This window comes from Caretta caretta, chromosome 6, assembly GCF_965140235.1.
Source record: "Caretta caretta isolate rCarCar2 chromosome 6, rCarCar1.hap1, whole genome shotgun sequence".
NCBI lineage: Eukaryota > Metazoa > Chordata > Testudines > Cheloniidae > Caretta > Caretta caretta.
Window position 1 is genome coordinate 17,904,278 of NC_134211.1, and position 21,489 is coordinate 17,925,766.

General features: G+C 43.8%; 1 protein-coding gene across 1 annotated transcript in view; it reads left to right on the forward strand.

Moving 5' to 3' along the window:
* Window positions 1-2,968: 2,968 nt before the first annotated feature.
* LOC125638964 (SITS-binding protein-like) overlaps window positions 2,969-21,489 on the forward strand; it is a 71,594-nt gene continuing 53,073 nt past the window's right edge. The window contains exons 1-5 of the mRNA XM_048855286.2: window positions 2,969-3,788; window positions 5,492-5,568; window positions 8,202-8,370; window positions 9,085-9,529; window positions 20,616-20,787. Of these exons, the coding sequence (XP_048711243.1) occupies window positions 8,324-8,370; window positions 9,085-9,529; window positions 20,616-20,787 (664 nt within the window). The 5' untranslated portion in view covers window positions 2,969-3,788; window positions 5,492-5,568; window positions 8,202-8,323. The remainder of the gene's footprint in view (window positions 3,789-5,491; window positions 5,569-8,201; window positions 8,371-9,084; window positions 9,530-20,615; window positions 20,788-21,489) is intronic.

Below are 21,489 nucleotides of genomic sequence, written 5' to 3' on the forward strand. Positions count from 1 at the left end.
GGGGTATGGAACCAAGTTGCTCCTTATTTTACCCCGACAATCTTTGGGCTTTGCCATTTCCTATTGATAAACAGAGCTGGGATTTAAAGATTCTCCATGGTACACAGACATATACAGGTAGCTGAGGTGTCCTACTTGTATGAACTTTGAACTCATAGATCTTGCCATCTTGGGTCATTATTGCTCCTGGGAGCTCCAGCCTTGCTGACAGTCTGATCCAGTTCCCACTGATATCGATGGAAAACTTGCCACTGATGAGAGTGGGAGATGAATAGGGCTCTGAATGTCTGATCCAAAGCCAATTGAAGTCAATAGAATGGCTCCCATTGGCTCCAATGGCACTCTGTATGAGATTCTGAATGCAGTATTTCCTGGGGTATTGCATTGCAGCTTGTAATACTGCTTGGCCAGTAGCACTGCGACATCATTGCTACTTGAAATATTATAAAACTAAGACCCTGACATCCACCTGCTTGGTTCTCCCCAGATAGGTGGGTCACAATGCAGTATGCGAGAAAGACATTGGCATGTCATTTGCATCCTCCTCATTATAATTTAGAGCCTGTGTTAATCCTATGCTGATTAAGGACCATTAATTGAGATTTTAAAAAAATCTTTAACAAAGTATTACAAATATTTTTAGTAACATATTTGTATTTTTTAATTGAATGAAACTTCTGTTACTCTGAAAAGTGGTTTTGTAACAATGGCATAGTGGCCGTGTCACTGTGTCTCAATGTTTTTCAAATCAAATTTTCACAGTTTAAAAGTAAAAGGTTTGCCCTCCTCCCTCCCCCAAACCAGACTTACAAGCTCAAAACAGGGGATCTGAAAGTCAAGCTGGGTTTTTATCTTCTCATAGATTTTAAACCATTATGATCACCTAGTCTGACCTCCTGCTTCACCCAGGCCATAGAATTTCACCCAGTCATTCCTACATCAAGCTCTCAACTGCTGGTTGAGCCAGAGGTTCTCAAACTGGGGGTCAGGACCCCTCAGGGGGTTGCGAGGTTATTACATGAGGGGTTGTGAGCTGTCAGCCTCCACCCTAAACCCCGCTTTGCCTCCAGCATTTATATATTTAACGTATATAAAAAAGTGTTTTTAATTTATAAGGGGGGTTGCACTCAGAGGCTTGCTATGTGAAAGGGGTCACCAGTACAAAAGTTTGAGAGCCACTGAGCTATAGCATATGTCTTAGAAAGTCCTCCAGTTTTGAAAAGCAGCAAGCAATGGAGAATCCACCACATCCCTAGGTAAGTGATTCTAGTGGTTAAAAAGCTGCATCTTCTTTCCAATTTGAAGTTGCTAGTAGTTGGAACTTCTAGTAGTTAGAGTTTTGTTATGCATGTGTTTGCTAGATGAAAAAGCTCTCTTCTATCAAATATTGTCTTCCTATGTAGGTACATCCTCATCACTGAAATAAAGATTCTGCTGACCAAACTGGGCCTTCAGTGACAACCGTGCAGCTCCATTGTCTTCAGATGAGGCCCTCAATTACCTCTATTGCCTTGAGTGGAAATGCACAGATGTAACTGATATGAAGACAATGGGGTTCCGCTGGTGGCCCTGCAAATAGAATTTGGTTGATGTGCAAGACAAAAAATCCTAGTTCACTCAGGATGGGTTCTTTCAGGATAACAGGAGAGAATGGTAATAAAATCTTACTTGTCACCGAAGTTAGCAGACAGGGCTCTCTGAACACCCCTGCACACAGAGCAGATCTGCTGAGTGGGAAGAGGATACCTGTACATATTTACTTTGTACAGTAAAACTACACTGTAAGAACATTATTTATACTGTTTGTTGAAAAGTGATAATGTACTGAATGATAGAATACAGATCTGATGAAGACTGAGGAACAATTTAATTACACACATCCAGACCACACCCTTCTATACAAATACCCCAAACAAAATCACTTCCTTCATCCCTGACTATCATACAACCTGTGCACACTGCAATCTTCTACACACCATTCACCCACACACCCAGGCTCCACCTTCATATCCCCTGTGCAGCACACACACTCAGCCTTCATGCGCTCATCTTTCCATGCACATCAGAAAACAATCCTCTGGCTCTCAAGAGGGGCAAATACATTGGGATGTCCTGATTAGAACTGGTCCAAAAAAAAAAAAAAAAGGAATAACAGTTGTAAAGCAGAACCATTTCTTGGATTTTTGAAAATTTTCCATATTTTTTTTTAATTTTGAGACTTGACCCTCCCACCCCCTCTGAATGCAATAGAATGAAGGATTTCCAGCAGGATTCTTTCTTTCTTTCTTTCTTTCTTTCTTGTTTCAAAACTCTGTCAACTGTTAAAAAGTTAGAGCAGCAGAAGAAAAGTGAAACTAAGAGAGAAATTTTGAAAGGGGTTGTCACAGGGTGGCTGGCTCCTGTGAATGAAGTAGGTCCAATTCCCCTTATGCCAGGACAGGGGCTCCCAGTTTGGCCAATTAAGAGGGCGGGAGCAGCATGTGGAACTATAAAGGATGAGGGAACCTGGATGCTGAAGAGGAGAGGAGGATGAAGAAGAGAGAGACTGTGACCGACCGACCAATCAACCTCGTGGGTGATGGCTGCCAGAGTCCGTCAGAAAAGGCAGATAAGAGCTGCTAGAGCCAGAATGTGTTTCTGGGGGTGAAGGCTGAAGGCAAGGAGAGCAGCAAGGGGGGTAGGGGAGGGTTGCGGCTGACCTCCCCAAGGTAGGGCTGGAGACAGCTGCAGGCAGCAGGAGGAGGAGGAGCAGGAGCAGCTGCTGCCTGCTGGCTCTAAGCTGGGGAGCTGAAGCCAAGGGACGGAGAGGGCTGAAGCCAGGGGAGCAATGCAGGGGCTGATGTCTCCACAATGGAGAGCTGGACCAAGGGGAACAGTGAGCGGGCCAGGAGAGTGAGGGGTGCTCTCCTGGTGAGGAGGCTCTCCCGGCAGAGATGCTGGGGTCGGGTGGGGGTTCCTGCTGGGAAGAGCAGGGCTGCACTCCAGCTACAAGGATTGGGGTGGCTGTCCTGGCAGAGCAACAAAAGAGGACCAACAAGGAGCCTAGGTGTGGCAGACAACACCGGAGCATGGTATGGAAGGACTCCCAGCAGAGAAACTGGTGGGGGTGCCCGGTGGGATGAGCAGAGTCGTAAAACCCTATATACCCTGGGTGTGGGAAATGACTGTGTTTGGGGCTCTTTGTTAAGGACTGACTTGCATTATGGTTTCTAATAAACAGGCCCCATGTTTCTGCTGTCTCTGCCCCATACTTCCTTTCGGGGCTGGCTCGCGCCATTTTCGAATTGCTGTCAGCCAGCATGGACCCAACAATGATCTGCACCGCTATGTGGCACCCTCCTTTTCTCACGGACCCTCCTGCAGTAGATCTGTATCTGCATGACTTTTATGCTGGATAGCTGTAAGGTATTTCATTTTAGGACTGTCATTGAAAACCACTCACGGCTCTTGTAGAGCCCAGCAGCACGATTGTTCAAGGGCATCCACCCACAAGCATCGCTGACACATTGTCTCTGACAGCTGCAGTAGCTGCCTGTTGCTCAGCAAGTGCATTTCAGGATATCACTGGTAGTGTTTTGAGGCCTTGGATAACACCGGACTGCTCTGCCTGAAGCATTGTGTGCTGCCCTGTCTTGTGCTGTGGCTACTAAAATCTGCAGGATGGAACTGCTGGCCACCTGACGGCATAACTTGGTAAGGCCTCTTCCATCAAAAGTCTGTGACTATGGAATCGTCTCTACCTTGATACATGCAATTCTGCAAAATCCTTCAGAGCCAAGCTCAAAGCTGTGAGTTTTCTTTTTAATTCAGTGTTTGTGGGGTAGGAGTGGCTATCATTTCTGGAGAGAGAGGGAGTTTGTTTCGCTCTTCTCTGAGGTGTGGTTTATTTGGGATATGTTACTGCATAAAAAAATGTTGGTTTCAGTTATTTTTTGGTTAAGGTGGCCAGTTGAAAAGGTGGGCCCTGCAACTACCAAGTTCTCCCTGTGCCCACGCTGACTTATACCAGCTCTTGTTCCTCTCGTGGGCAGGCCCTCATGGTTCCTTTGCTTTTGATTGGATGCTGTCAGGGTTCCCTCCCCACTCTGAACTCTAGGGTACAGATGTGGGGACCCGCATGAAAGACCCCCTAAGCTTATATCTACCAGCTTAGGTTAAAACTTCCCCAAGGCTCAAATTCTTTGCCCTTGGAGGGTATGCTGCCACCACCAAGTGATTTAACAAAGAATCAGGGAAAGGACCACTTGGAGTTTCTATTCCCCCAAAATATCCCCCCAAGCCCTTACACCCCCTTTCCTGGGGAGGCTTGAGAATAAAATCCTAACCAATTGGTTACAAAGTGATCACAGACCCAAACCCCTGGGTCTTAGGACAATAGAGAAATCATTCAGGTTCTTAAAAGAAGGATTTTACTTTAAAAAAAAGGTAAAAATCACCTCTGTAAAATCAGGATGGAAAATAACTTTATAGGGTAACAAAAGATTCAAAAACACAGTAGAACTTCCTCTAGGCTTCGTTTCAAAGTTACAAAAAACAGGAATAAACCTCCCTCCAGCAAAGGAAAAATTCACAAGCAGAACAAAAGATAATCTAACATGCCTTGCCTGGCTTTTACTTACAATTTTTGTAATATGAGAGACTTTTAGGATGGTTTATAGGAGAAGGAGTTTTCTGACCTGGTGCTTCTTGCTTCCCAAAAGAACAAACAAAACAAAGCCTTCCTGCCCCCCCCCCCCCCCAGATTTGAAAGTATCTTCTTTCCCCATTGGTCCTTTTGGTCAGGTGCCAACCAGGTTATTTGAGCTTCTTAACCCCTTACAAGTAAGGAAGAATTCTAGGCTACCGTTAGCTGTATGGTTATGACAGATGCTTATCTCTGTCTCTCCCCTCTGGATCTGAGGTTACTTTTTCGTTGACTCAGCCTTCATTATGGTCTGAAGCCAGTTCCCTTTCCGTAGCTGTGTCCAGCAATCCCTGTCCCCAGAGCATTGTTCCAGGTACCGTAAACAAAATAAGGTTTAAAAAATCACAAAATAAAAACAATACAAATAAAAAAAAATTAAAAATAGCTTAGACTCCATGTCCTAGCCAGGTGACCTTCCATTGCTCCTTCCTCCTCCATGGATGGAGAGCCTCTGTTTTATCATCTCTCTGGGGCTGTGCACCCAGGAGTGAAGTCTTCATTAGCGCACTGAATGTGTTCCTCATCCCTTAGGGCAGGTGGGCAGACTGTTGCACAATCATCCATTGAAGACAGTGGGGCTTGATGCCAGCCCGGCATTCTGCCTAAGCATTGCAGATTGCAGGATCAGAGTCTGCGCTTAGGTGTCAATACGCAATTACAACTGTTTCTCTGTGTCACCTCACATTTTAATTAGTTTTCCCCTTTCTCTTGATTAGAGCTGCGCGAGTGCGGCAAGAAACATTTCTGTGAATATTTGTTTGGATATCAAAATGACAGTGTTTGTGCCCCTTGTGTGCATACCTACAGGTTTGTTCATCCGAACAGTGAATTTTTAAACAAATGCTACAGGATGTTTGCAGCCAGCACATCTCAAATCCATACCTGTGAGTATTTGCTCTATGCAGTGTTGTGGTAGCCGTGTCGGTCCTAGGATATTAGCTATAAGGTGGGGGAGGTAAGATCTTTTATTGACCAACTTCTGTTGGTGAGAGAGAGAGACAATCTTTCGACCTACACAGAGCTCTTCTTCAGGTTAGCTCACTACCAGCTTGTCTCTCTCGTATTTGCACTAAACACCTGATTCCAAGAATTGCACTTAGCTAATGAAGACACAGAAACATACCACATAACATGTACCCAATCCAAAGAGCGCACAACGTGAATATACACTATTCAGTTTCCATACACTTTTTTTTTGTAATTCCCAGCTAACTTCCATGGGTATTTCAAAGGAGTTTTGCTCCTTTCAAAGGATTCTTCTGAACCTTTATAAAAGGCTGTTGAAATACAGACATGGGCACACTATCACATGCTATGAAAGCTGTGATTAGGGTGACCAGATAGCAAATGTGAAAAATCGGGATGGGGGTGGGGGGTGGGGCGTAATAGGTGCCTATATAAGAAAAAAACCCAAATATCAGGACTGTCCCTATAAAATCGGGACATCTGGTCACCCTAGCTGTGATATGATCACTGGTGGCCATGTGGCTAACAAAATCAGCCACTTATTTGTAAAGCGTGTTGCGATCGACTGATGAAAAGCACTATGTCAGAGCTGGGTATTTATTATTTAAATCGAACCGATAGGAAATGGCTTGACCAACATAATAATATTTTAACCAACCAAATATATTCCAGGCACATGATAAAACATGTAACAACCACAGCCCTTGTCCTGAAGAGCTCAAAATCTAGATTAAAATGAGAGAGTGAATTATTGGGCCAGATCCTCAGCAGGTATACATTGGATTAGTTACATTGCAGCCAATGGAGCTATGAGAATTTGCACCTTCCAAGGATCTGGCCTACAGAGTACAGAATACAGATACAGAGTGTGAGGGTATGTATGAAAGCTTTGAGTATGAGGCTTTGGCTTCACGGCAGATAAAAGGTGTGTGTTTGCACTGAGATCACTAATTTGATGTCAAATCCTAGAGGAGACAAGGCACAGGGAGTCTAATGTAGCTAACCAAAGTCATCCATAGGTGGAAGGTACAAGGTTGACCTTGACTAGCTACAACGAGGTAAAAAATATAATCCCTTGTCTCCGCCAGGATTTTAGACTGTGTTGGAATATCTCAGTGTAAACACACTCTTTGCAGTGAAGATGGAGCCTGAGTTTGGAGAGATGCATTACGCATAAAGTAGCGAAGTCCTCGAAGCCGTATTTGATTTTATTTAGTCATCTCTGGCACATTTCCAGCACTCCTCTATCCACCTCTCAAAGTGTAAAGCCCTCCATTAGAAAACCTAAAAAGAAAATTTCACGACAATATGCTGATTCATCAGACTTCCAGAGGCCTTTTTTCAAATAGACTCCCACAGAACAGATTAAAGACATTCTCTCCAACTGCATCCTATAGTGAGAGACTTCATATAATTCACCCTTCCATCTCCGGCCTCTCCCCTTTGGAGGCCCCCAGCCCCACTATGGCCCTGATCCAGGAAAGCACTTAAAGTTAAGCACACCAGTAATCTAGCTGAAGTCAGTGGGACCAGTCACATGCTTAAAATTAAGTTCCCACTTAAATGCTTTGCTGGATCTGAGCCTAAATGCCTAGGAGAAAAGAGGCTTAGCAGCCTGCCTGGAAGTGAATGAATCCAGTCTTTGCTGGACCAAGCAGGGAAGTAAATTCAAGAGATCCTGTCAAAGAAAATGCCCTCCTATCCACTTGCATTTGTTTGTTATCAATTGCCCTCAGACATGCCGGCCCCCACAGTGGCAGCATGGTGTGGCAGACAGGTGGTCCCTTAGGTAACTGGGTCCCAAACCATGTGGGATTTATAGGATAAAGCCAGCACTTCGAACTCTTCCTGGAAATGTACTGGGAATCAAAACCAGCTCATCAGCGGTCACATGACATCCGGGCGTCGGTGACAACGGCTTACGTGAAAAGGGAACATTTGGGAAACAAGCCAATTAATTTTTACCTGCCTTAGGGAGACGAAATGAATCACGCTCTCTGTGGAAACTAGCGCGAGCGGAGAATCGGGCCTTTGAGTGCTGCAAGTGGAGCTGGGGGGGCCACAGGTACCTGACTAAACCCAGCCAGTCTGTGTTTGTGTTTATGCCTCTTTTTAAGTCAGGGAGACGGCATCTTGTCTTTTCATGGCAATGCCACCATGCAGAAATTGAAATGCCCTGCGAAGAACAGATACCCATAACACCACGCTCATATATAGCATCTTAGTTCAAAGGCTGTGCAAAATAAATATAAATAACATTGTAGGCCCAGGCATGCCCCTGGTGAATAGGAAGTGTGACAGAGTGAGTGCGGCGAAAAGATTCAGCTTTATTTCCCGGACCCAGTCATCTGAGCCGGGCCAGACTTCCGAAGATTAATAGCCCTGCGTGACATGGGTCAGCGTGTGTTAATGCCCCTGTTACAGGGAAGTGACTTTCACAGAGACTTCACCTAAACCTGAGCAGATGTGCTCGTATTAGTGTTTCTCTTTGAGAGAAGGAAAAAAGCCAAGCAATGTTTTTCCTTTGAAACAAATGTTATTTCACATGCAGGAAACCCAGCTGAGTGCCGAGCACTTGTAAAGAGAAAGGAGCTGATCCTCCGCTGGTGTAAATGAGCATATCTCCATGGGCATCAAGGGTACTACACTGATCTACACCACATGAGGTTTTGAATGAAATTATGCTTTACAGAGAGCTTCCAGTTTTTACTACGCAACAGGTAGATTAATCTAACGCTTCTATTTGGGGGAGGGAGGGCTAAAGAACTTGTTAAACTTTTACCTGAGTGACTTGCACTTTTGGGGAATCCCATTCACACCCTTCTCTTTATAATCAGCAAATATCCACTGTGATCTTCTCTGCACCACATGTCCCCTTAACGCTGCATTGCAAGCTTGAACCCAAAGCTGCGTGGAGACTTGAACGCTGCATTTTCCCTATACAGCTGCTGCTGCCCTCTCCCTTACTCCCAATCTAATGGTTATACAGGATCCAAGCTTTTCAATGCATGTTTGTCTCTATAGGGCCACAGACAGTGTTCCTGATTAGGCACAGTCTGGCATGCCAGAGAAACGTCACAGCTCAAGCACCTGGGACAAATCTGGCAGGGGGGATGGATCTGACACCACACGTTTACAGCTATATTTTGCAGGCACTCTCCCTTTATGCAGCTAGTGCACTGCTGGCTAGAATAACTTCCCCTTTAGCAACATGTGCTGAGTGGTGAAGAAAGCTTTAAGAAGTGGGTTTACTTGTTTTTATTTCTGGGAGGGGGAAGTTGTGAAGTTATTTTTGGAGAGGAGGGGGAAATAACCAAAGTTAAAGAGAGCTTCCCAGCAGGTTCCGAAAGAGAGAGCTCCGTGTCCTGAAGCAGAAGGTTTCCTTGCAAGATTGCTTTAATAATTTTGTGTAAAATGCCCCATGCTCGTCCCAGGAACCAGAGTCCGATCCCAGAGGTGACGTGGGACTCTGGGCTCAAGGAGATGAATGAGACCTGGAAGGGAGCTATTGCCTGCCTTGGGGTGGCTGTCTTCTTCGTGATGACCATCGGAATTATCTACTGGCAAGTGGTGGACCAGCCAAACAAGAACTGGATCTTGAGAGGGAGCACCAGTGGTCTCATCTGGGAGCGAAAGTCCCAATCCCTTGTCCTGCAGACCCTGAGCGAGGAGAAGACCCTGGTGGAAATCAATGTGGACAACTTCCCAGACATGGAGCAGCCCTTTGTGAAGAACTTGTGCTGGCTGAACAAGACGGAGTTCTGCTATACCTGGGAAGCAACGGCGGATCTGGAGATCTCCCTCGAACCTGGTCCCTCTGCTGGCACAGAGTGCTACAGGATAAACTGGACTCCTCTGCACTGCAAGGTTACACTAAAGGTAATGGGGATTTGGTTTAGTTATAAAAGAAATGTGTTGTTTTATTAATGCATCCTGGTGCTTTTTGGGCCAGATCCTCAGCTGGTATAAATCAGCACAGTGACTCCAGTGAAGTCAATGGAGCCACACCAATTTACATCAGTGGAGGATCTGGCCTTATATATTTATTCTAATTAAAAATAAATAAAATAAAATAAAAAAAATAACATTAAGCTTGTCCTGCTGGCAGGGCCGGAAGAGAGAGGGAGATCTTGTGTGTGTTTACTTTTTGTGGAAGGCATCTGGACCACATAATGATGGGATGATCATACAAAACCCTAGACAGATGGGTACTCCAAAGTACTCCGGGTGCTACTGTCACCATTAAAAATACATTAATAATACTCAACCAGTCAACTGTAGCTACCTCCTCATAGTGCTGTGGTGTTAACTAGAGGGCAGGAAAGCCACATTTAGATAGAGACTGAATACATATATACACTAACACATACAAAATAACAATGGTGTTTAAAATCAAAAAGCTAGAAAAGGTTATTCCTAAACACAGTTGCAATAGATTTATTCCAATGGTCCCTGGTGGGAGAACGGCAGCACCCTCCTTCCTCTGTAACTAAAAAGAACTTCTGTAAAATAAATACCTACCACATATTTGCACTGGCACTGAAATCCTGTGACTGTACCAGGTTTCAGAAGTTGCTTCTCTGTCTATTCTAAAAGTTGGGGAACTTCCTCTTGTGTTCCCTCAGTTTGTGTGATGTTCTTGTGACTTACAGAGGGCTTAAGAGTATTTTGTTATACAATATTTAGGAAACGGAAGAATGAATCAACTCGTCTGGATCTGAGCACAGCACTTTCCTTTCTCCTGATACATCAGGTGTCAGCACTGAGAACATTAATAAAATCTGATTTCTTTGCTGATCTATACATTATCTAGATAGCGACATCTCTGCTAGCTGTACAGTAAATCCACATTTAAAACACACTTTGCTTTGGAGTAATTTTTGAACGTAATCGGGGAGTGTAGCATACGTGTGTGATTTGTTTTAGTTTGTTCAGATCTATACTGCCAAGGTGATGAGTAGGACAGAGTTGATCATTTTCCAAGTAAAAATCAAAAACTGTTGGAAAATATGATATGGGGAAAGTCAGAAACGGTTAGTGGGCCAGAGTCTCAGCTGGTAGAAGTCAGCTACTGAAGTCAATTGAGCTATGCTGATTTACATCAGTGGAGGATCTTTATTTTAATACTCTGGGCCAAATTCCTCCACCTCAGCGAAACATTCAATTTGAGGACAGGAGTGGATTTGCTCTGTTTTTCAGTAGAATTTGTCCCTCACTAGCACCCAGATAAAAAATATTTTACAATGTAGTTAAACCATTACAGAGTTCAGAGATTCAGAAATTTTTCTTGACATTTAGGATCAGTCTCAAAGGGACCCCATAGGAACCTGAGCCACGAATACACATTTCATATTATCAGGAGACAGAGAATAATTATTCTCTTGTAGATTTCAATCAATCAGAATAAGGCAGGACTCCGACACACATAGGTGTTTCAAAAAAGGTAGGAAACAGGAGTCTGATCCTTCACCATGCTGAGAGCCCGCAACTCCTGCTGACTTCAGGGGAAGGTGAAATTCCTCAGACATTTATAGGTTCAAATCCAGGCCAGTGGAGAGTAGGGGGTGAATGTGGTTGTAAAAGGTGAAAGGGATTAAGCTGGGAGAGATGAGCAGTGTCTCTAACTTGCAGCAACAGAGCTGGTCAGAGAGGAGAAAATGAAATGGAAATAAAAGGTCTTTTCGGAAACAATCCAGCAAATTAGCTGGCCATATATGTCCCTTTATCAGAACATAGGATAAATTATAAATGTTGTTGCTGGCTGGCTGGCTTTTACAGTTGTACTGAGAATCTGCCCCAGATTGTCTCCATGTCCTTAGAAGTTTACACTAGAAAACAAAAATAAACCCCCTAACAGTTAAAGCCATTTACTGATGCACCGTGTGACACCAATAAATCCTCTCTCTGTGCTGAGCCATAGAAACAGTCCTGTGAGACATGGTTCTGTGTCTTGTTTTGACTGCATTCCATAGTTACACATATAGGGCCAGATCTTCAGCTAGCGTCAGTTAGCATGACTCCATTGACTTATTCAGTTTGCACCAGCTAAGGATCAGGCTCAAATATGTTAAAGTAATCTATGGCTGGCTTTGAGTCACAGTTGTTTGGCTGGTAGCGCCTGTTTTTCATGGACTCAGCTGTTCATTTGCAATGCTGAATACAAACTGAAATAGCCCACTTGAAATAGCTGAATTTCCCTCCCCAGTACCCCAATTCTGCACGAATCACTACACAGAGTTTGGAGCTGGTCATTCTTTTCAGTAGTTGAAGCTGTAAGTGGGACTAGCTGCTAATGCTTAAATAACCAGAAATCTCCTTTCCCCCTTGAAATACATCTGGGCTTTCACAGAGGCACTCAAGAGGCCTTGTTCTAATTGCCAGAGAATTTGAAGTCATGTGGGAGGTTAAGTCTCGCTGATCCTGCTGCTTGGCAAAAAGGGAAGGTTTAGAAAGAGCAGAGGCAACAAGAGCATTTGAACTGAAATAATATAATTGATTGTATTTAGGTGGTTTAGGAAACCAGGAGGCAAGGGGGGAAAAGCCACGTAACTCTTGATACTTTCCAGGTTTGTCTTTGTTTTGTATTATGGAGTGGCAGTAGCTTGTTGACTCTTCTGAAAAATATTCTTAGCGGTTTTTTGGTTCATCATGTCACCAAAACACCTTGACCTGGAATCTCCAAATTTGTTTTGCTTGCCTTGCTGAGGAGAGGCACCGTTGCTAGCACTGGGGGACCTTGGTACAATGTTGGGGAGGAAAATATAGTGGGGGAAATACATATACATATATTATGGCAGCATCAATAGGGACTCGATAATTAAGGATGCATTGAGATTTGCACTTGGAGTAGGATGTAAAGTGTAGAAAGACTCACGTTTTACATTTTAGTGACTGAATTGGTTTTCAAGTTCAATACAGTAACTTCAGAAAACTGAATTTTCATAATATTCGTTAAAATATTTAGCAGCTGTTGCAAAGGAAACATTTAAAAACTATCCCTTCTTGGATTTCCTCCTAGCAGCCTGACCAGTCTCTTATATTGCCTTCCTGAAGCTAAAGAACCAGTCACCACAAACTCAAAACACACACACACTATGTTAAAAGAACATTATTTAGGTTGCAATGTTAAGTACCATTAGGAAAACCATGTGTGATGGCTCATGCAACCTTAATTACTGGCTCAGTGGGCATCCATTCTCTGCGCAGAATAATGCAGGATCCTATAGATATAATTAGGGTGAGCAGATGTCCTGATTTTATAGGGAGAGTCCAAATTTTTGGGTCTTTTTCTCATATAGGCTCCTATTACCGCCCACCCCCGTCCCGATTTTTCACACTTGCTGTCTGGTCACCCTAGATATAATAGTATGATTGTGTAAAGACCGTACCATAATGCATACCTGAATTATGGTTAAAAGAAAAGGAGGACTTGTGGCACCTTAGAGACTAACCAATTTATTTGAGCATAAGCTTTCGTGAGCTCCAGCTCACTTCATCGGATTATGGTTGTAATCCTAAATCTGGCACTTCGTAACTTTCAGGTGCTTGACTCTTCAACATAAATAACATGATTTTGAAAGGTACAAGGTAGGTGTGGTAATGTCTTTTATTGGACCAACTTCTATTGGTGAAAGTCTCTCACCAACAGAAGTTGGTCCAATAAAAGACATGACCTCACCCACCTTGTCTCACTAATCTCCTGGGACATGCATGGCTACAACAACACTGCACACATTCTTTTAAAGCAGCATTTTGTGTGTAATTGAGCAATTTTGGGGCGGGGGGGGAGGTTAAGATAAAAACAGATTCTGTTGCATGCAACTGTAACAACTCCCCAAATCATGGATCATCAACAGGATCTGTATCCCAAGACTTCAGCATTGCGGCACAGACTGCTGCTCCGTGAGCTACAGGACCAACATGAGTGAGTGGTAGGAGAAGGCTGTTTTCCAGGTGTGGGAAGGTGGGAGGGGATTGGATTGCTGAGTCCAGGTGCTGGGTCCGGGAAGAAGCCCATTCCAGCGTGGCTCTTGCTCTCTCCAACCCCCAGAGTGGGGGGAGCTCCTGCCTCACATCTTGCCGGAATGTGGGGTTGGTGCCTGGTGCCATTTGCAGGATTTGGGAATGGGGGTGTTGCCATGTCTGTCTGTCTGTCTGTCTGTCTGTCTCTCTGCCTAGTAGTTAAGGGAGCCAAGCTTCTGCTCCATGCGGTACCCTGGGGTATAAGTGTGTATGTGTAAACGGGCCACTGGGGCCCTTTGCTGGTTCCAGGGACTTGTAGGTGAGTACAGCCTGGATGGGCACTCTTCTCTCCACACTCTGCTCTGGCTATTTTGGAAGCTGCCTACCGTGTGATCAGCCATTTGGGCCGGCTGCCAAAAGTTCCCTGAGGGACACAAGTGAGAAAAGGGAAATGGTGATTTAAAATCTACAATTACATATATCTCAGCCAACCCTGAATGGAATTTCTTAGGAGAAAGAAAAGGCATTTCTGTAGCCCATGGGGATTCCCCTGGCTGAATATCAAAGGCCTACTACAAAGAATGAAGGGTCTGAGAGCTTCTCACAGAAAAGGTCACAACAATCTTTTATAATAGGAAGCGGTAGGCAACCTAGACTCACCACCAGCTCCCCCCATAATATATATTCTTATAACGTAGCAAGGATGGGCCTGAGATGTTACAAGAATATATATGTTGCTGGTATGGTTTCAGCTGTTGTATGGACAGGGCTTAAATGTACCGTGTAGCACGTGAGATTCTGTACATAGTGTATAGACCCTACTTTACACTGCCGTGGGCTGTAGAGGCTCCTACGCAGTTGCTACAGGAATTTTTTGGACGGCACGTATGTACCACATAGACTTGCTCAAAGCATTCCCTGCGCCCTGCAGAAACTCAGTGCAGTTGGGCTTTGTGAGTGTGAAGCATGAAAGGGTTAAGGATGCAAACACACCCCCTAGCTGGGGCCAGAGCATTGAGCCGCAGAGTAATAATCCCTTCAGCCCACTCCCTGTGGCTGCAACCTCTCGGTGCCACTTGCACAGGGCGTTAGGACAATTGAATTTATAGTAACTGAGGATCCGGTGGCCTTTTCTCTAACCTATCCCCACCCCATGCATGACTGCCTCACCAATTACCCCTCCCGCCACATGACACAGGAGGTGCAGAAGCTCCTTTGCATGATAATTCTGCTGAAGCAGCACATCTCCTAGCCAGGAGTCCTCTTCAGCGAGCACTGCCCACTTCTTTGATGATACTGCCCAGCTGCAGAAACCCCAGTGGCTGGGAGGATACAGCTGCAGCCTGCTTATGGGGGATGTTCTGACACCCATTCCCCTGGGATTTAGTTAGCAGAAGCCAGTGTAATCCAGGACTAGAACTAGCTCCTTTGTCTTCCTGTCGAGAGGCCAAGCAGCATGGGGAAGATGGTGCTTTGATCTGTTCTTGATTATGAAATAAAACAGTCAGCTGCGTATTTAATATGAAACATACAGAGTTGTGCTTACCCTCTGCTAATGTCATAAAGCAAGCCTGGCCTGCCATGTTGTAGCATTTTGGATGCTAGAGAAAACAGGAGAGACTTTCAAGTTCTGAGGAGGAAAGTCCTTTCCAAGTCAGGGATTACAATGAGAGCAGTAAGTAGCCAACGTTAGGATTATCCTCAGAGTTATTTATTGTATGATGTCTGCCTGGAAACCTTATGGCAAGATCAGTAAGCCTATGTTATCGTGCTGAGCATGCTTACATAATTACTGGATTGATGGAGCGCCAAATTCTCTGCTGTCATAAATTGATCTAGCTCCGCTGAATCTGGTCCAGCCCTTAGGGGAAAGAAACTTCTATGAGTAACCCAGTGTTTGGCAAATATGGGGTTCACTCCTGCTCCCATTGAAATCAATGAGTTGCTCCCATTGACTTCTACAGAAGCAGGAGTAAATCCACAGCTAGCTGAGTGGAGACTTGAGGAACATATTCCAGGTGAGGAGGGCTAAATTGGAAGGTTCAGCTCATGGTCACATAGACTGTTATAGCATTAACCACTGGGATATCTTAAAATATGGAGATGGAAAATAGTGCTTGCTACTATAAACAGCTGTGGGTCAAATTCTGCCTACACTTGCACCAGTGTAAATCTAGACTAGCTCAGTAGATGTCACTGGAGTTCCTCTAGACTTAAGCTGATGTAACTGTGGGCAGAATTTGTCCTGTTGTCTTCACAGCCCCTTGGAATTTGGTTCTCCAGAATGAAAGGTGCCATATATTAAATGTACAGCAAAGCATCCTTGGTTACTTTCATAATTTTGAAAGGACTTAAATATTTGAGCACAGGTCCTGCGTCCGCAAATATCACTAGCATCTAGGAATAAATGTCTGTCTAGATCTGTGAGGGGAAGATTCTGAAATGTGAGGCCATCTGGTCTCAAAGCCAACAATGAGTTTCTCATATGTCTGAAAGGGAAAAAAGGCAACTAGCAGGTTTGCAGGCATGCTATTGTACGATAGTGATGTTTAATAGAGGGAGGATTCTTCAGATTGTTTCTCTTGCCCAAAGGAAAGAGCTCAGCTGGGATATTAGCACTTCTCATCTCTCCACAAACCCATTTTCTTTATTGAAAGGTTTTATTTTAATGCTTCACTCCTCACATACTGAGTGTGTCTGCATTGCAGTCACAGAGTATGATAGCAACTGGTGTAGACATACCCGAGGGAGCTTCAATCTAGCTAGCTCCGGCACCAGAGCAGTGAAACGGCTGCAGCTTAGGTTTCAGCGTAGACTAACCGACCGAGCAATTAACTAGTGTTTTGGGCAGGCTTGTGCGTTTAAGTACATTGCTGAACCAGGGCTATGTACAGTAACATACCAACACATCCTATTATAATGAGAGGGGATGGGGGAGAGACGGTGATGATATATGACGGTGTGTTGTGCTCTAAAGGAACGTAAGAACACTAGATCAGACCAGCAATCTGTCTAGTCCAGTAATCTCTTTCTGAGAGTGGTTAGCACCAGCTGCTTCAGAGGAAGGTGCAAGAAACTGCAGGAGGTAGTTATGGGATAACCTGCCCCTCCGGGAATGGACATTCTAACACCCCGCCCCACTGTACACCATTCCCAGAAGTTGGTTTATGCTCTGAAGCAAATGGGTCTGTATCTTATCTGAAACTATTGTTAGTTTTTGCGTTATTCGCGATTGTAACCCTGGAGAGTCTTGTTGTGAGCATACATGTATAATCTTGCCTAGCTCTTGGCCTCAGGGATAATTTTGTTGCAGTGAGTTCCACATGTCGCATGTTGTATAAATAATGTTTCCTTTTAACTGTTTGGAATTTGTCACTTTTCACTTTCATTGCCTGTCCACTTGAAGGGTTCTATTCGCAGGAGTGTGGGATGGCTATGTTGTTTAGATATACTAGACATATTTGACACAAACTGTTTCAGAAGTATTTTCTAGGTGCTTTGTTTTAAATGGAGGCACTATTTTCCATATCTTACCACCTAAGAGTATTCATTTTCTTGTGACTCTCTTGCAGTGGACTAGTGCCTATTTCAAAACTCAAGAAACAGTGGTAGGTATTTGAGAAGTTATTCACAGGCAGATCACAAAGGTCAAGACAGCCCTCTGGATAAAGTACATCTGTGCCATTTTATACCTCAGTGTGTGTTTCATTTAATTATTGTTTTATAAAGAACATTACTGGAGGGGTAGAAAAAGCTAGAGAGGGGGAATAAAACCTAACCAACGCTGAATGGCGGGTTTCCGGCTTTAATGAACAGCTCACCGAGAGCCTCCCTCAGTGGTTTTACTGTTCTTCGTGTTCCCCTTCCTCCTTTGGCCAGGCCCAGGGGATGGTATAAAATGGGTAAAAGCTGGTAAAAGCTTTTCTTTTCCCCATTTGGTCCCTTCCTTGTCCATGTTCTTTATGTCTATCCACATGGCCTGTGTTAAATGAATTGAAAACAGGTTACCTGATGGATATGAAAGCATTCTTAATTCCCCATTAACAGCTCTGAGGGGAGGATTTCTAATGGGGGGTCCCCTATGGATTGGTTCTCGGCCCTTTTGGGGTCAGTTATCTGGAAGAAAATATAAAATTATCGCCGCAAAATTTTGTGGAGGACGCAGACTGGTGGAGAGGCAAACAGCAACCTGTCACTGATGCAGAATGATCTGGATTGCTTGATAAACTGGGCACAATCCAATATGTGTTAATACAGCTAAAGGCAAGGTCACGCACCTTGGAGCAAAATATGTAGGCCATGCTTACAGGACAAGGGACTGCATTCTGGAAAGCAATGACTTTTGAAAAGGAGATGGTGGGGTGGGGGAGAGGAAATTGTATATAACCAACTGAGCATGAACTCCCAGGGTGATGCTGGGATACACAATATGTATAAAGGGGTGAGTATTGAATAGGAGTAGGGAGGTGGTGTTATCACTGTATGGCATTGGTGAGACCACCCTTGGCATATGGTGTTCGGTTCCAACATCTACATTTTAAAGAGCATATTGAAAAGATGGAGAGAGTTTAGAGAAAAGCTATAAGAATGGTTTGTGGTCTATAAAACATTCCTTATGATGAGAGAGACTTAAGATAAATAGATTGAGTGTATCAAAGAGAAGGTTAACAGGTGACTTGATCTGCACAGGGAAAAGATATCTGGTACTACAGAGCTCTTTAATCTAGTAGACAAATGTAGAACAGCTGGAAATTGATTTCAGCAAAGTTCAGACTGGAAATAAGATGCACATTTTTAACAATTAACCATTCGAACAGATTACCAAGGAATGTGGTAAATTCTCCATCATTTGGCCTCTTTAAATCAAGACCGGATGTCATTCTAAAAGATACATTCTAGTTCAACCACAAGTTATTGGGCTCAGGGAAGGAACCACTGGGTGAAATTCTATGGCCTGTGTGATGCACGTTATTATCATAATAGTCCTGTGATTCAGGGTGGTCTCTCACACTATTCCCCATTATGGTTTCAAGTCCGTAGGTTGGCAGTAGCACCTAGTGGCTCAAGTCTGTGGATTTCTTGTAGGGGAACCCAGGCCCTCCCTCTCCACCAAGCTCCAACCCAGGGCCCTGGGCCTGGCAGTTCAGCTGTGCAGCAAAGGCAAGAGTATCACCAAGACTGCTCCTTGGGTCACTTCCTACTACAGCCCCTGTCTCTTTAAAGGCCCAGTGGTTGCCTGGCTATTGACTTGCAGTGTATACTCAACTGAAAGGGGTCTGGAGGTTCTTCCCTCTCACTCAGAGACAGGCGCTCTGCTGTCTCTCCACTGGCAGCCTGCATCTCCCAGTTGAGGTCTGTTCCAGATGGCATTGGACTCCTTCCGTATCCCCGAAGGCTACCAGAGCAACACTGCTCACTTGCACTGACCTCCCTGACTGAGCTGTGCCGGGCCTTTTTAAACTCCACCTCTATTGTGAGCACTCCCAGCAAATATGTCGGGGCAGAGCCTCCCGGGCTCAGATCTGCTCTTTAACCCTCTGTCCCCAGTGTGGGGTTTTTACAATCCAGCACATGTCCCTTCTAGCCTTAAAAATCTAGTACTCTTATTTCCACCATCTCTATATCACTGCTTTATGCTTTGATGCACTGCTATTGAGTGTTGTTCTTATATTTAAAAATAAAAAAAATCTAGACTTGTAGGTTACTGTTTTCCTGAAAGGACTGCTTTTTTCTTTATTTTTTAAATAAGGATTACTAGTTTGGATCAGAACATTAGCAGCTAAAGTTAAAGTTGCAGTTCTGCTCTTCTCTGCATGCTCTCTCTCGTATATAGACCACAGCTGGTCAAAACCTTCTGTCAGCTTTTAGATGGAAAATTGTGTTTTGATTAAATGGAAATTCCAACACAAAAAACCCCTAATTTCATCAAAAAATTGAAATTTTGTAAAAATAAATTTAGAAACTCACTTTTCAGTTGCTAAAAACCTGATCAACCTCCAGATTTTGGATTTTTTTGTATTAAAACAATATTTTGTCAGTGGGTTTTTTTTTTGGGGGGGGGGATATTTCCTGGTCAGCTTTAATATAGATAATAAAATACACATTGAACAATATTTATAGTACTTTTGCTGTATCTACAGAAGTGCAAACCATCAAAAATCAATAGGGTAAGGGAGCTGGACCAAAATTTCCCTCTCGAGTCCACATGGTAGTAGATATCTGCTTTGATATTCCACCTTCCCTGCATGTGTGGAACTCCCCAGACAACAAGATCCATTGAGAGGATTTAAAAGGAAAGTATCGCCTTTAGTTTTTGATTGATAAGAAGTAGACACTTTTTAAGGCATGTAATGTACATAGTACCTGAGATGATAGAATAACAGTGTTGCCAACTCTTGTAATTTTACTGAGTCTTGCAATACTTGGTGTTAATAAATCCTCAGCTCCTGGACTCAAGTGATTATGCAGAATTTCAGCTTTCATTTAAGAAAAAAATTCTAGCCTTATGGTTGTGCAGAAACATTTGAGTCACATTTTCAAGTTAAGTTAAAAGCTCAGATACCAAAAGACAAAGAAAAAGTACCTACAATTGATATATCTTTTTAAAATTTCATGGATTAAGGACTGTCTCATGATTATTGAATATTTGGGGCTGGCAACACTGGTAGTATTGTGCACTTGCAGAGCAGTCTGCCTCAAAGCACTAGGAAAACATTCACTTCTTAATCCTCACAGCATCCAGTGCGGGAAATGTCATTATCCTGGAGGCTACCAGTGGGGAAGCTTGAGACACGGAGGTTCTGACTTTCCAAAGGCCCCCCAGTGAGTCACTGGCACAGAGTTCCTTGCTCAATCCACTTAAACCTGTTCCCTTTCTAAGCACATACTGTAAAGAGCCCTCTCTCACTTCTTTATTACCCTATGTATGTATTATCCTATATATCAGTCCCTGGCACAAAGTTTTCTATCTTCATTTCTAACAGAGCTCTGTGTTTGGTTGTAGGATTGTTTTTCAATGACTAATGTCTCCTGGTACGGAGGAGCAAGCATCAGAGCCCAGCGCTGGCCTTTGAACAATGTGAATACAAAGTCCCAGCCATTTGTTATCAGCAACCTCACCAAAAATCCCACTGGCTATGGATCTGTCTTAGAAAAATACTTTTTGGGATCAACAGGTAAGAAGAGTTTTCTTGCTGTGATTTCTCATTGCTGCTGACATTAATTAGCAAACCCACAGCTTTGGATGTTGGGAATCCTAATTTAGGATATACTTTTACTGATTGAAGGAGTGTTGTCTTGGACCATTGGCATTCTCCTAATGCGGAACTTGAACCAAAGATCTTGTGACCCAAAGGTGGAAGTGCCATCAACATGTGCCCCTCCATTGATCCACTGGTGTCTATGAGCATTAACAAATTAGCCAAATTGCATGCCTTATCTTTTCTCTTCACACTGTTAATTTGAAGCATTCACTGCTGCAAGAGGTCCCTGTGACTGGATTTTGAAAAGAACTGGATAATTTTATGACACTGATATCTCTATTAGTTATGTACATTCAGAGAATAAAGGATAATCAGATCCCATGCCTCAGGGTAAAAGATGATCTGCAAGATCCCAGTTCCAAAATACAACACTGCACACCTGGTTACGTGTTTACCCCTTCCTCTGAAGCATCAGGTACTGGCAATGCCAAAAGCCAGATATTGGACTACATGGGCCAGTGATCTGCCCTGGCAGAGAAATCTTCTATTTATTCTTTGCAATGCATGCTGACCTGACAATATCATTCACTGAGGGCAACCCAGAGATACAGTACTGGAAAAGCCCTTGGCAGCTAGCACTATGTATCGTTGCCGGGCACATGGCATGTGTGTTTA